At 27.8% G+C, this 16074-nt stretch overlaps 1 protein-coding gene and 1 long non-coding RNA gene across 2 annotated transcripts in view; one reads left to right on the top strand and one right to left on the bottom strand.

The window, feature by feature from the left end:
* Positions 1 to 16074, top strand: part of LOC123012640 (BMP-binding endothelial regulator protein-like) — a 59874-nt gene that overhangs the window by 25727 nt on the left and 18073 nt on the right. The window contains exon 3 of the mRNA XM_044410687.1: positions 12812 to 12900. Coding sequence (XP_044266622.1) covers positions 12812 to 12900 — 89 coding nt within the window. The remainder of the gene's footprint in view (positions 1 to 12811; positions 12901 to 16074) is intronic.
* Positions 12609 to 13155, bottom strand: LOC123012642. Its single transcript, XR_006413229.1, has 2 exons — positions 13008 to 13155; positions 12609 to 12952 (listed from the first exon to the last, which is right to left on the bottom strand). It is a non-coding gene; the product is annotated as an uncharacterized LOC123012642 (long non-coding RNA).

Here is a 16074-nt window from a genome sequence, read left to right as displayed (position 1 = left end):
AAAAAAATTATTTATATACTTTAAAGAACCAAAACTTTAAGAAAATGAAAGTTTTGTTAAAATTAATTGTTTTTTATAATTTTTTTTAGTAAACAAGAGACTTAAAAATTTTTGCTTTTAGCAAGACAGTTTAAGAATCTCTTAGATGCAAAAACAAAAAGCCTTTTACGTTGTTTAATCTTTTGTATTCTTTTTTTAGTTATTTTTGCTAAAAATACATATCCTGAAATTTGAGCATTTTTTTGGAGTAGTGGAAATTGTATTTTTTTAGATTTCTTGGGATTTGTGTACTAAATTTTGAAAAATTGTTTGTCTCAAAAAATCAAAACATTTCAATATTTTTTTTTGTAAATTTTATACTCGTATGTCTACGACTGTTTCAAAATATATTACCTAATTTATCAAGATAAAGCAAATATTTTTGAAATGCGATTTTGTGATATGAATACTCGTAAATTCGGTATTATTGAAGTTTGAACAGAAGTGAGTAGTGACAACTGTATTGTTTTAGTTTTCTTTAACTTTGTTTACTAAACTTTAAAAAATTATGTTTACCCCAATGAAATCAAACTATTTCCACTGCCTACTAATAAGCAAAATCTAGAAATAAAAGTTTAAAAACGTTATTATTAAAAGCAATATTCAAACACAAGTTGTTTAATAAACCAACTTTACTTTATATTTTAACTCATTTTTGAACCACTCTGTATATGTATCTACTTGAAAATGTTAATAAAACTGAAACTAGAATTTGAGTTATGGAAAATTAAAAGAATCCAGAATTTATAATGAATTAACTAAAACTAACTAAAAAAAAATAATTCAAAACCGTATTTTTAGCATACAGGGTGCGCCAGAACACGCCCCCCAGAGAAAAATGCCATATAAGGTAAGATACCAGGAACATGGAAAAAATGTTAAAAAAATTCTATCTATAAAAATTTCGAAGTTGTGGGAGTTCACATTTTGCAATTTGTCTCTGTTTATTTCTGTAGGAAAAATAATTTTCCAAGTTTTTTTGCTACAGGCTATTAGAAGAGGTAACAAGGAAGCTGTATCCTAAATTGTAACTCTGTTTAATGTTATTTATGGCTTTTATTGGCAAAATATTTTGACAGATAGAATTTTTTAAACATTTTTTCCATGTTCATGGTATCTTATCTTACTTAAAATTTTTCTCTGGGGCGCGAATTCTGACACACTCTGTACACGGTGTTTAAAAAATGACGGATAACCTCGATGATGCATTTTTAGAAAAGCGTTGGGAAGTCTGTAAGAAATGTTAAAAAAATCTCCCGCCTTATTTTTTTGAGCTATGATGAATTATGAATTTTACTAATATAAAGTATAAAATAATGAAACTAGCGAACAATTAAGGTTATTTCCGTTTCCTAAGAAACAAAAGAAAAATAATTGATACTAAAATAATTCCTATCTAATGTCAGATATAATTACACCTAACTTTTTTTTTAAATAAAAATTTACTTGTCCAAGTCTTACACAAATAATCTGTTTTATCCGTTATCTTTTGATCACCGTGTTGTGTTGAGTGTTAAAGAAATGAAGAAGTTGTAAATAAATATTAAAAGAAATAAAAGTAAGCCCAAACCTTAGCACGAGTAACAACACGGAGCTCTAAACGGCAATTGGACGGTTTTTTTTCTAATTTTTATATTCTTAGCCAATTTTTACATTTGAGAGTTGTTGATTGCAGCATTTTTTCACCTACTGTAACTCTCCATCTCCTGCTCTCTCTCCTCTCTGTTGTTTATAGTCCGGTGAGTGGTTGTTTTTGAAAGTACAGCAGTGAAGCGTTCTTGTAGTAAAATCCATGTGGAGTGCACCTCACTTGATGCACACCTGCAGTTGCACGACATACGGCCTTGGCCTCGCGGCCCGCGTCCTGCTGTTTAACGAGAGATTGTATGGCTTATACCTGTTATCCGTAGTGCCGTTGCAGGAATGTCAAAACGGTGCAACCGCGGCGCACTTGTCACTTTATGGACGCATTAAACTGATCAATCATTAAGAGTTGTTTTAGGAACAAAAACGCCTTTTTCCTATTGGGAAATCTTGAGAATCGACGCTTATTTTTTATTGGGTGTTTAAGAAATGTCACGTTGGGGGAAATGGTCGTCAAATAGTGGTTAGGAAATAAAATTCGTTTTTGTCGCTCAATGGGTTTTTCTTGGATTATGGCTCGTTAGCGTTTATTGGCTACGCTGTCAACATCATCTGTCATAATTCAATGCCTCTTGTTAACTTCCGGCGTTTTTTTCAGAGAATTGATTCGTAAGATCCTGCTATTTAGTATCATTGCTGAAATATTTATTTATTATTAATATTTACGACAGTGAAGCTTGCATGACCAAAGTCAGTGCTGAAAGTATGTAAATTTCATGACTTTCTTGAAAACCAATAAACTAATAAAGTTAAAAAATATTACCATAATCGGTCTCAACCGCTTGCTTTATCTTGTAGAACACTCTTCCTGCAACACTCAATGTTTTCCTGTTAGAGCTTTTATGTGAAATTGTAACATAATTTTAATGTCTTCTGGCATTTGGTTTATTATTATACTAAACAATTATTTGTTATGAATATAAATAATAAAGGTATTTTATTTTCACTACACTCATACCAGGTGAACAAAAAGTTTGGAATCAAACGTTTTGTTCTTAAACAATTTATTAAAAAAAAACTAATTGATGAATGTTAAAGTACTCTAAAAATGTTAAGATTTTCAAGAATAAAATTTATGGAATTTTTTTATGTTAACCAAGTATCTACGTTTTATTCAATTTTTATCAAAAAGTTGTCATTTTGGAAAAAAATCGTTTAACTCAAAAACAAAAAAAATATTCTCAAAACACGATAAAAGTGCTATAAAAATAGGACTTTAATTTTTTATTAATTATTATTTTCTGAAGGCAAAGCGCTTGGTTTCATATTTTTTGTTGATTTTGTATCACTACTTAAAATTAAGAAATTAAGAAATTTTAAAATACATATTTCAAATTGTATTTTCTTTTATTTTTAATTTACTTCAAACTAATTTCTTTTATTGGGATCCACAAGCAAAAAATAAATCCGTCTATATCTATAAATAAATTTATCTTAATATTTTATATAATAATTTGAATAATACAACTAATTAGGGAGAATTCCGCTGTTTGTTTTAGATTGGAAAAATATGATGCTATATTTCATTTCTTCTTTTTATTAAAATAAATATTTGTTTGATGATCTGAAATAAATTCACTCTTCAAATAATTTGTTACCAAAAAACTAGAGATTATGAAAATACCTTTTTAGTAACAAATCTATTAAAAAAAAATGAAATTAATAATTATTGTTTTTTATTTTTACAATTTCAGAATGAAAATGGAACGCATTCTGTTTTTTTGAAAAACTTATTTTTCTTATTATTCTTTGTATAAAGAATTTTTTAACAAATTTAGCTTATATTTATATTTAATTTATAGCAAAAGTGAAAAAACCAACCGCACAAGTTAATAATTAAAAAATTGGACAAAGTTTTCTTCTATTAGAAAAGATAATCTAAGATTCTTTTTTACTTTAAATCCAAAGGGTTATGAATAAAACTTGACTCTCCGTATGTACGAATACGTACTACAAATATTTAAATGTCTAACGTATACTACACTTTTTTATACTCTAAAAAAAATATTTTTTTATTTTTTTTTAATGTAATGTACAAATAAGTTTCTTTTAAACGTAAAGGCTGTCTTAAGAAGCTAATAATAAAAATTGATTGGAAGAAAACAAATCGTTAAGATGAAAAAAAGCAGTTTGCAGGAATTCTTTCTTTGACTTTTGACACCATTTTACAACGAAATAAGTACACAAGAATCAAGAAAGTAAAAGTAAAAATACCATAAAAGTAATTTACGATAAGGTAATTGCTGGTATGGAGAAACCGAAAAACATTTAAAAGTACTTCACAATTGAGTAACTTTACAAGAAGATAAATTCACCAGTTACAAGACATTTCTTAAAACTCAACTTTACAAATTAATCAGTAGCTGTTTTTTTTTATTCCAAGTTCTCTTGTATTACTTTTATTAAGAAATTCTTATATTTTGCTCGAAGACTGCTGTTAAGGAAGAGAAAGGTGTTTAGTAATTTTATTTTGAAAATATCCTGAAAGCTAAAAACTTAGTGGGTGTGTAGCGTAAGAAAATAAGCTTTAATGGGTGTTTCGGTGTTGGACTTAACTGTGAACAAAATGAGTCCATTATGTTGTAGAAAATCAAGGGCGGAACCTTTGAATGACCTGTGGGCATTGTAGCTAGAGCCATTATTTCCTGCATTAGCACAAGATGATGTCATAAGATGTTATCGTCAGCATGCTTACAGCGACTTTTTGAAAATTCCAAATTTTTCCAGGATGTGAAACGTTACGTCATGTTTAAACAATAATTATTTTCCATTGCTAAAATATGTAAAATTTGGCCGAAAATTGATCCTGTTGGACTTTCCAAATTCCAAATCCTGTCCGTGTGAATAAATCGCCAAGATTCAATTTACATAAAATCATAATAATTTCATGGAAACAATAAAAAATGTGAACAAATTTCTCATTTATTAAGATATGAATCTCCGGCATTTGCATCGCGTTTTAATGCCCATGTATTCATTACGTAATATCAATTTGCGATCTGCATAATGATATGCAATATATCATATGTGTCAGCAAGTTACAATAGTCGCTAAGTTGTTCGAGGGAATGTTACACGATTCCCACCTCTGATATCTACAAGTACTGTTATCAATACGAAAAAATCGAATCTCGACGTATTTACTAATCGCATTATTTATGGCCCTAATTTAATTCCTAATAAACGCTCTAACGTGTAGCAAATAAAACTCATTTTTTTAATTTCTTGACTTGGAATATTAAACAGCGTCTACTGGATTTTAATCAGATCCAGGATCGTTAGATGTCTAGCCCAAGAAAATTGCTACTTGGATCAAATTAGTCTTTTATCGTCTCACAAACTAAACACTTTTTTGTAAAATGATCGTAAAATGAGGAGTAGCAAAAGATCCGATTTCATCCACGGTAGCAAAATTGTACAAGCAATCAATTAAATTTTTGATCAAAGTGGCCTGTGACTTTGAAATTAAATTGGCAATTAAAAAATTGCCATTTTTCTATCTTCACAGTTTCTGTCCTATTAGGCTCTTTTTTAATTTGGTGTAAAATTAATTAAAGTTGGATAATATTTTAGGTTTGTGACATTAAATTAAATTAAATTTATTTCAGTTGAGAACACAGAAAGGAACTTTGTTGTATTATTTGGTTCACTCTGTATCATGTGTTTAATTAAATTTCTGATCACAGGGGTCTATGATTTTGAAAAAATTGACAATATTGAACATTAACTATACACATAGAGAGGGAAGAAAGAGACATGGTAAATTTCGAATCTTTAGTGTTGCCAACTTAATTTTTAGATCACAGATCAAAAACTTATAGTTTTTTTGTCTTAATTTTATTTTACATTTTCTTTTTAATAATGATTGATTTAACTTTATAACAGAGGTGAAGGGGAAGTATGAAACCAAACGTTTCTTCTTTTAATAACTATTTATTTTTTGAAAAAACTAATTAATAAATAATAAAGTACTATAAAGTGTGGACGTTTATCAAGAAAATTTTTTTCGATTTTGTTTTATTTTTTTTGAGTTCTGCAAAATCTTAATTTTTTTTTAAAAATATTTTTTTTATTACAAAAGCTATGAAACGAGGATTACAACTACCTACATTTTATTCAATTTTTATCGAAAAAAGTTTCATCTGTTGTCACTTTGAAAAAAAATCGCATAACTCCAAAACAGAACAAAATTTTATGCCCATCCAAACACGATCACATTTTTTATAGTACTTTATTATTTTTTTTAATTATTATTTTCTGAAGGCAAATGTTTAAAAAAAATCGCTTGATTTTATTGAATTTAGATTTTTTTAAGTTCTGAAAAATTGTAAAATATTTTTTTATAAAAGCTATGATCTGAGGATTAGAACTATTTGCATATGTTGCCTTTTTGAAAAAAAATACTCAAAGCAAAACAAAGTTTTATTCTCAAAACATGATCCCATTTTTTACGTTACAAATGCAATAATATTTAGCATAAATACTATAATAAAAAATATATATTTTTTAATTTTGGCATATAAGTAGTATGACACTTTTTTAACCTCACTAAAGGTTTTAAAACTTTTTACCGGACGGTAACTACTCGCAATTATCAAAGGTAAAAGAAAAATATATTAATTCAATATTTTATTTAATAATTTAATTTTTTCAAATTTTTGTCATACATACGCATTAAAGGTTATGCGTTTTTTAGTCGAAATTGATTACTTTATCTATTTGGACAATAAAAAATTGGTGTTAAGAGAGCAAAAAAATGGAAAAACATAGTAAATGTGACCTGCAACTGCTGGAACCGGAAATTGAGTGGATGTATCCGATTTTCGTAATAACCAGTTCAAAGGGTATGTTGTCACAGGGAAATGTTCCAAATTTTATAATATTTGGTCAAATAGTTTCAAAGTTACTACAAAAAAATCAAATTTCCATACCCACATTCCGAGGGCTGTAAAATTCTTATCAGTAGAGATAGGACACGAGTTATTATTTAAATTAACATCATTTTATGGGTCATTTTTGAGGTTTAAATATTGCTTCATATTTATGAATAACCCTGTATATAAGAAAATTTTAAATACAATAGGTAATAAATTTAGAAAAAAAATTCTACTGACATTTTATAATGATTTTTAATTTTTTATTTATTGTTAACTTTTTTGAACTTTTGAACTCTTTTAATGTTATTTATGGTTTTCAAAAATTTTAATCTATTATCTTGTAACATAACTAAGACAAAAAACAATTAATACGTACTATAATTTTAAGATTAGTTCACAAGCTTTTTCAGTCTTTCCTCACAGTTATAGTTATTAAAACTTTTATTTGTTTTGGTGAGATTAAATTAATGATTTTGCAAAATTGAAATCATTAGGTACATTAATAAGACGCATTAGATCTAATACTGTATAAATTAACTTTTCACTTAATTGAAAAGTGATTGCAATTCCGGGAGAATATACAAAAAGTTAAATTGGAAAAATAGTAAATTAAAGTTGACTGCATTGGTTTGAAAAAGTATAAGAAGCTTTAAAATAGAGTGCAATTGTGTTTCATGGTTTACACCTTTGGTTGGTTGAAATCGGAAACCACGTTAAATAACGTAAAAGCGGATGAGATTGAAGGAAAGCTTTTACCAAATTAATCCAAAGAGTTTTAAACCCGTAAAGCGGCGTCGTTCCACGTCGAACCAAATAACACGAAATAAAATCCTTAAAAAGCGCTTTTTTTCTCTTTTAGACTAATCCCAACAATGGAAACACATTTAACGTTATCAAAACAGAATTAGTGGTTAATCCCGCATGGGTTGTCCAGCGTCGGTGTCAGAAAGCAGGTGTTTCTCCGTCGCGCATTAGCATTTTTCAGCCATTTCCAGGATATTCTGCTTTTTTCCAATTTGGGTCAATCAAATTCGTTACGTAATAACGTAGGTGGAAATGTTGGCACTACTCTCAAGGTCCGTGCGTACGTTCAAGATCATTTGTCCGGCTGGGTCAACTGCCATGGGGCCGTTAACCTCGCGGATTCTTGCCCACCTCATGACGTAGTGTCACACATGCAACCTGTCAGAAAAGCACCAAAACGGAATCGCGCTCTTATTTATGGACTTTCGATCACTCGACCACATTTAATTTGTTTAAATCGAACGGAATTCCATCGAATTAGAGCGGATTGATGAGTCCTGAAAATTCCGAACCAATCGATAACTTGTCCAATTTGTTGCAGCTTAGTGAACGTGTAATCGGCTCAGTTTCAGGCCCAATTTCAGCCGATGGACATGTCCACGGCAGAAGCCGTTTCTCAAACCTTGACCATTTTTAGCCTAGAAATTTTGATTTTGTTTCGAAGGGAGATTTCAGATTTTACTCTTTATCTATCCTTATATTTTCTAATTTTTTTATTATTGTGTTAAAATTGAAAGATTTATGTACTTTTTTAATTGTAAATTTTAAAGTTTGACTAAACTAAAGAAGGAAATGGCTGAAAAATGATCTATGTAATATTCTTGTGTATTGTAAGAATGTTTCATTTTCATAGTTTAAGACCTCTTGAGCCGAGAAATTGGAAAATATCACAGAAAATTAAAGATTTTATTCGAAAGAACTAAAATCGAGCCGTTAGTTAACCTTTTTCTTATCCAAAAACATTGTTATAGATATACAGTTTTTTATTTATGGTTTTAAAATTCAAAGATTTTTGTAGTTTTGAATAGTGAAAAAAGATGATTTAAACTATGAATTGTAAATTATAATAATTGACCAACCTAAAGCGGGAAATGGTTTAAAAATTAACCATGTAAAATTTTTGTATGTTCTATTATCATATTTTAAGACCTTTTGCGAGAAATCTGAAAACATGGAAATTGAAACTTTCAAACGAAAGAGTTAAATTCGAGTCGTTAGTTAACCTTTTTTTTTCCAAAAACATCGTTATGGATTATATTTTCCAGTTTTCTAATTATGGTGTTAAAATTGAAAGATTTTTTTAGTTTTAAAGTGATGAAAAAAAGGATGATTTAAGTATTTCTCACCTCTTGAGGTGAGAAATGGGAAAACATTTAACAAAATTTATTCTTAACGAAAGAACTAAATGTGAGTCGATAGTTAACCTCCTTTTTATCCAAAAACATTTTTCATTATATTTCAAAGATTTTTGTAGTTTTGTATGATAAAAAAAGATAATTTAAATTGTGAATTGTAAATTATAGAATCTGTCAAAACATAAAAGGGAAATGGCTCAAAAATTATCCACGTAAGAGTTTTTTGTATGGTATTTTTTTTTTTATATTATATTTAAAGACTTTTTGAGGCGAGAAATTGGGAAACAATTAAAAAATTGAAGATTTTAAACGAAAGAACTAAATTTGACTCGATAGTTAACCTGATTTTTATTCAAAAACATCATTTATAGATTTGTTTTTCAATTATGGTGTTAAAATTGAAGTATTTTTGTAGTTTTAAATGATGAAAAAAAGATTATTTAAACTGTGAATTATAAATTATTGAATTTGACCATACTAAGGAGAAATGGAAAAAGGGAAATGACGCAAAAATTATCCATAAAAGATTTTTTTGTATTGTAAATCCATTATTAAATTTTAAGACTTCTTGTGGCGAGATATCTGAAAACATTAAAGAAAAATTAAGATTTTAAACAAAGGAAATAAATTTGATCCGTTAATAGCCTTTATTTTTATCTAAAAACATCGCGTATGGATTATATTTTGCAGTTTTTTAATTATGGTGTTAAAATTGAAAGATTTATGTAATTTTAAATGTTAAAAAAAGGTGATTTAAACTACGAATTTATTGTAAATTAAAAAAATTGATCGAACTAAAGAGGGAAATGGTTCAAGATTTATCATTTTTGTGTATTATAAGAAGAAGAAATCGGCAAACATTAAACAAAATTGAAGATTTAAAAAGGAAAAATATTTTTGAAAGGATTTTCTTCTAGATTCTTGGGTGACTTTTCTGGTACAACTAAACTTGAGTCGATAGTTAACCTAGTTTTTTATCCAAAAAAATTGAAGATTTTAAAGGAAAGAACTAAATTTCATCTAAAAACAGGGGGTTTGGATTATATTTTTTAGTTTTTTAAATATGGTGTGTAAGTTGAAAGATTTTTTTGGATTTAAATGATGAAAAAAAGATAATTTAAACTGTGAATTGTAAATTATAAATGAGAAATCGAAAAACATTAAAAAGTCAGAAGATTTTAAACGGTAAAACTAAATATGAGTCGACAGTTAACCTCCTCTATATCCAAAAACGTCGTTTATGGATTATAGTTTTAATTTTTTCATTTATGGTGCTAAAACTGAAAGATTTTTGTAGTTTTAAATGATTTAAACTATAAATTGTAAATTATAAAATTGTTTTAACTAAAGGGGGAAATAGTTCAGAATTTATCATTGTCACATTTTTGTGAATTATAAGAATGTTCAGTTATCATATTTCAACACTTTTTGACATGAGAAATCGGAAAATATTAAAGATTTTAAACGAAAGAACTTTTTCGAAAGGATCTCGAAGAAAATTTTTCTTGGGTGTTTGTGGAGCAATGCGACTTTTCCGGTAAAACTAAATTTGAGTCGATAGTTAACCTCCTTTGCGGGCAATAATTTACTGCTGATGTTGGTAGTCCAGGTAATTTCCAAGGAGAGCTATTAGATACTAGTCGCGATTTTTTCCTCTCCATGTACGTCCGTACTTTTCTTCAACTATTATCTCCCTGCGGGTTTAATTTTTTCGTAAATCGCCAAAGCATTGGCCTCTGAGCGGTGATCTGCGGCAAACTTTTCAGGATCTAGTGCGAAGCAAGCGCTGTTTAGATTGGTGCCATTTACTGTTATGGTCTTCATTAAGCCATAATAACTATCAATTTGATCATAAATTTCCTGATAAGGAAGAGTTCGCTCCTTGCAATCACGATAATAATGCTAAAGCTCCTGCATGACAGAACGCTAATAACAGCCACTTGCCAGCTCAAAACAATTCAATTCACCAGATCTGAGCTGAAAAGTCACCACATTACAAGATTATATGATTTAATTTTTTATTACTGCTCAAAAACGTGCTTAAATGCTCAAAAAATGCAAAAATAGGTAAAGATATTTTATTTAGTCCAATTCTATACTTTTTTGGGTAGTTTTTAATTAAATTTTGCAAAATACCGGGTAACCATTAATGTTTGTGACAAAAAAATTTATTGACAACACTGAATTATTCCTAATTGTTCTAAATTTATTATATATTATGTATAAAAGTTTGACGTTTGAATTTGAAAGTCAAGGTTGCCTAACTACAATTTTAAATTTGACACCAACTTTTAGTAAAAAATGACAATCATTTACAGTCATCCGTTTTACTTGAAAAACATGCTAAAACACTTGAAAAAGGCAAAAATAATGACTTGCAATTAACACCATTTTCGACCATATTTTTCGTCTTATTTTGTTTTTTACAAAATTTTTCTCAAAAAGAGCTAAATTGAAACAAACAAAATAACATCAATTTAGACTTATTTTTGTTGTGTTTAAGCAAGTTTAGACAATATCCTGCAAAATAAATGAGTTTCTGGTTCAAAAAACGAAGTAAATCGAGCGAGACACGCTAAAATGATATCAATTTCAATTTAATTTCGTAATTTTTCAGTCAGTTTTACCAAAAATTTTTATGCACTTTAAAAACGTGCTCAAACACTCTAAAAATGCATAAATAACACTAGTCTTGGCTTAATTTAATAAATTTTCGATTTGTTTTTAACGAAATTTTGCACAATAGTTCTGTTTCTGGCTAAAAACATACTAAAACGCTCAAAAATGAACAAAATAATGTACTTTTTAACTCATTGTACCGATTTTGTTACCTTGTTAAGTGAAATATTATTTAGAAAAACAAAACTGTTTTTCGATTTTTTAACTTGTTTTTGAGAAAATTTGGTATTTAATTTTTTTTAATACTGTCGAAAATCTGCTCAAAAACCTGCTTAAATGCTCAAAAAATGCAAAAATAGGTAACGATATTTTATTTACTCTAATTCTATACTTTTTGGTAATTTTTAATTAAATTTTGCGAAATACCGGGTAACCATTAATGATTGTGACAAAAAAATCGATTGACAACACTGAATTATTCTTAATTCTTCTAAATTTATTATATATGTATAAAAGTTTGACGTTTGAATTTGAAAGTCAAGGTTGTCAACTACAATTTTAAATTTGACACCAACTTTTAGTAAAAAGTGACAATCATTTACAGTCATCCGATATTAACATTTTTACTTGAAAAACATGCTAAAACACTTGATAAAGGCAAAAATAATGACTTGCAATTAACACCATTTTCGACCATATTTTTTGTCCTATTTTGTTTTTTACAAAATTTTACTCAAAAAGAGCTAAATTGAAACAAACTAAATAACATCAATTTAAATTTATTTTTGTTGTGTTTAAGCAAGTTTACACAATATCCTGCAAAATAAATGAGTCTTTGGTTCAAAATCGAGCGAGACACGCTAAAATGATATCAATTTCAATCTAATTTCGTAATTTTTCAGTCAGTTTTACCAAAAATTTGAATGCACTTTAAAAACGTGCTCAAACACTCTAAAATGCAAAAATAACACTAGTTTTGGCTTAATTTGATAAATTTTCAGTTTGTTTTTAACGAAATTTTGCACAATAGTTCTGTTTCTGGCTGAAAACATACTAAAACGCTCAGAAATGTACAAAATAATGTACTTTTTGACTAATTCTACCGATTTTGTTATCTTGTTGAGTGAAATATTATTTAGAAAAACAAAACTGCCTCTCGATTTTTAACTTGTCTTTGAAATGCTCAAGAAAATACAAAAAAAATAGTTTAATTTTTTTTGAGTGAATTTACAATATCAATAATTAAATTAAAAAAGATAATTTTACTAACATTTGGGAGAATACTCGATTTATTAAAATTATTTTAAAATACATTAATTTTCTGCTGGAACTACAGTTACGTTTCTAAAAAATCATCAAAAATTTGAATTTTTCCAAAAGTTTTCACCAGATCATTAAACTAGTATAAAAATCACCAGATTTGGTGAAATTTCAGCAGTGATAACAGCTTTTAATGCTGAAAGTTTTGTTTCAGAGGGGCGACGCGCCAAGTGCGCTCAAGAGGGCCAGCCGATCGCCGTGGACCACATTGACAAATCGAAGTGTTACTCTTGCATTTGCCAGGTAATTCCCGCGAAGACATTCTTCAAATTCCTCACATATCATCGCTGTAACTCTACACCTAAGAGTTATTAATTTTGTTTACGAATTCTGCAACTGGTTTTACGAACAACAGACAATAACTCAAATCGGCCGCAACGCTTCGAATATTTACTATTCTTGTGTAAATATTTCAGCCGACGTAATCTCTCGATGACAATATTGTTGACATACCTGTTGCCTTGATTGACATTTTGACGGCGTAAAGTGCTGCCAACAACAGGCATTTCTTGATTGCTCCTTTTTGTTTTTGGGTTAACAGGTGGATGGCCATGGGAGAGATACATTGAACTTTCTTTTTGATTAATTACTAAATTTAAATATCACGCTTCATACGAGTCGAAAGCGCGTCCCGTCTAGTGCTAATTAACCGATTTTGCAACAAAATATAACAATGTTGTTTACAATTACAAACTGGTTTTTACATTATTGCACTGAGGTCGAGCCTATTACAGGCTTATATTTGCACCGGAAATACCACAGCACCGTCATTGTTTTAGAAGAAGAGGCGACGAGTTACGACTTTGCGTTAATTTTCTGTTTATTGCGGTGCTTGGGCGAACGATAAAAATGAAGGAAACATTGTTATCATCCGCGGAAGTTTTGGCCTTACATTCTTGTTTATTATTTTGCTCCAATCGGCGAATAATAAAAAATAAACCGTTCGAGATTATCGCAAATAACGGACTATAAATAAAATATCCATTGATTGATTTCGATTTTTGGTTGTTATTTATCGGTTTAATTGCTTGATCGTAATTATAGATGTTAATTATGTTTTTAACTCAGTAATAAATCTTTGTTTTGAATGGTCATTCGAACTGAAGAGGTAAAGTTATAAATTATGGTACAGCGTACGCATTAATTTTGTTGGCTGTTCAATTGGGGACGTGTTCGGTTGGCTGCACTGCTTTTTAATTCGAAATCGGTAATTAAATGTGCTCTTAGTAAAATTAATTGATGTATCCTATTTTTATTGTTAATGGTAAAGGGAAAATTGTTCAATATTAGTCGAAATTCTAATAATTACTCGTACACTAGTTTACACGATTTTTATACCTTAGCTGAAAGTTATATTTTCTTATAGATTATGAGGACCTGAGTCCAAAAAAATATTTAAAAAAGTCCACTACGTCACATTTAAGAAATAAAAATACAAAAAAAATAAAAATAAATAAATTTTTGTAAAAATACAAAAATACAAAAACCTCCAAAGAATAAATTGAAAATGAGTTATTTTACTTTGTTCTTTATACTTTCTTGGATCAGTTTAATAGTTCAACAGTAATTTTCTAACATATTTTCTTTCCAAAAACTTTCAAATCCTGATGAAAACGCTCGCCCTGTTCGTCACTCATGCTGCCTAAGTTTTTAGAAAAGAAGTCCAAATGCGAAAATTATCGTTCGTGGCGTGATAAAAAAATAACTATTATTTTTGTTTAATTAAAGGTAAATAAACATAAAAATAATAATTTAATTAAAGGATTATTAATCAAGTTGTTATTTGTAAACTAGTGTTATTAATTAATTAATAACATTATTAATTATATTGGTGCTTTTTACAGACATAACTGATTAGACCAAATATCTTTTTTTTTTGTTTATGTATAGCCTTCTAACAAAGATATTAATTGAAAAAGTTTTTGCTCGAAGGTATTTACTGATAAACAATAATGAAAAATGTTAATACGATATCTCTAACATTTTTAATATTACGAGAAGTTTAAAATAAACAAGAAAGTTTGTCGGAACAAATTTTTTTTGGAGATCTAGGTAATGTCTTTAAAATCAAAATCTATTAATTATTTGGTATCAGTTTCTTTCTTTTCTCTTTTTTTAGAATGTTGTTTTTTGATTATTGTGCTAAACAAAATTTATCAGAAAAAACGAGGGGCTGTTAATTTTAAAAAAATGTCTACAACTAATTAAAAAAATCACCCTAATTTTAGTAATTTCAAAAAAAATCCATCCAAATTTTAGTAATTTTAATAATCCCCATCGTAACTGAAATGTTTTAAACTAACTCCTATAATTTCAAATTAATACCTGTAATTCCAAGTAAATTTTTATAATTCTAAAATAACTTCTGTAATTTCAAATTAATTCCGATATCTAATTCTACGAAATTTAACGTAATTTTGAAAGAAATTATTTCCGATAAGAAATAATTCAGTAATTTATAAATAATTTCAGTTCAGTAATTTCCAATAATGCATCGTGATTCTATTGGTTTCAGATTAATTCTTATAATTCAAAATTAATTCTTGTAATTCCAAATGAAATTCGATAGTTCTAAGAAATTCAACATAATTTTTAAAAGAAATTCCGATGATTTGAAAAAGAATTTCATTAATTTCAAAAAGAATTCCAGCAATTCTTGAAAAATTTCAGTGATTCACAAATAATTCCAGTAATTTCAAACAATCGAAAATTAATATTAATAATTCTAACAAAGATATTAATTGAAAAAGTTTTTGCTCGAAGGTATTTATTGATAAACAATAATGAAACATTTTATTAATCTCTAAAATTTTTAATATTACGAGAAGTTAAAAAAACAAATTTTTTTGTAGAGAATATGTTTTAAATCAAAATCTAATCATTATTTAATATCAGTTTCAGCCTGACGTGCCTACAATATTTTGTTTTTAACATCTTTTTTTTTAAGTTATTTTTTGATTTCTGTGCATTATCAGAAAAAACGAGAGGCCGTTAACTTAAAAAAAATGTATACAACTAATCCCAATTAAAAAAATCATGGTAATTTTAATACATAATTTCAAAAAATTCCACCCAAATTTCAGTAATTTCAATAATCTATCGTAACTCAAATGTTTTAAGACTATAATTTCAAATTAATACCTCTAATTCCAACTTAATTTCTGTAATTTCAATTTAATTTTCGTAATTCTAAAATAATTTCTGTAAATTAATTAATTCCTAGTTCTACGAAATTCAACGTAATTTCGAAAAAAAAATATTTTTGATAATTCCAAAAAGAATTCCAGTAATTCCAGAAAAAATTCAGTACCTAATTCATAAATAGTTTCAGTAATTTCAAAAAAAAAATTAGCGAAATTCCAGTAATTTCCAATAATGTAATTCTATTGTTTTCAGATTAATTTTTAAATTTTAAAT

The sequence above is a fragment of the Tribolium madens genome, unplaced genomic scaffold, assembly GCF_015345945.1.
Source record: "Tribolium madens isolate multiple individuals breed KSU strain unplaced genomic scaffold, Tmad_KSU_1.1 Scaffold_19;HRSCAF=116;Tcas5.2_LG9, whole genome shotgun sequence".
Lineage (NCBI taxonomy): Eukaryota > Metazoa > Arthropoda > Insecta > Coleoptera > Tenebrionidae > Tribolium > Tribolium madens.
Note: the sequence above shows the minus strand (reverse complement) of the source record. Positions and strands in the feature narration are given on the sequence as shown.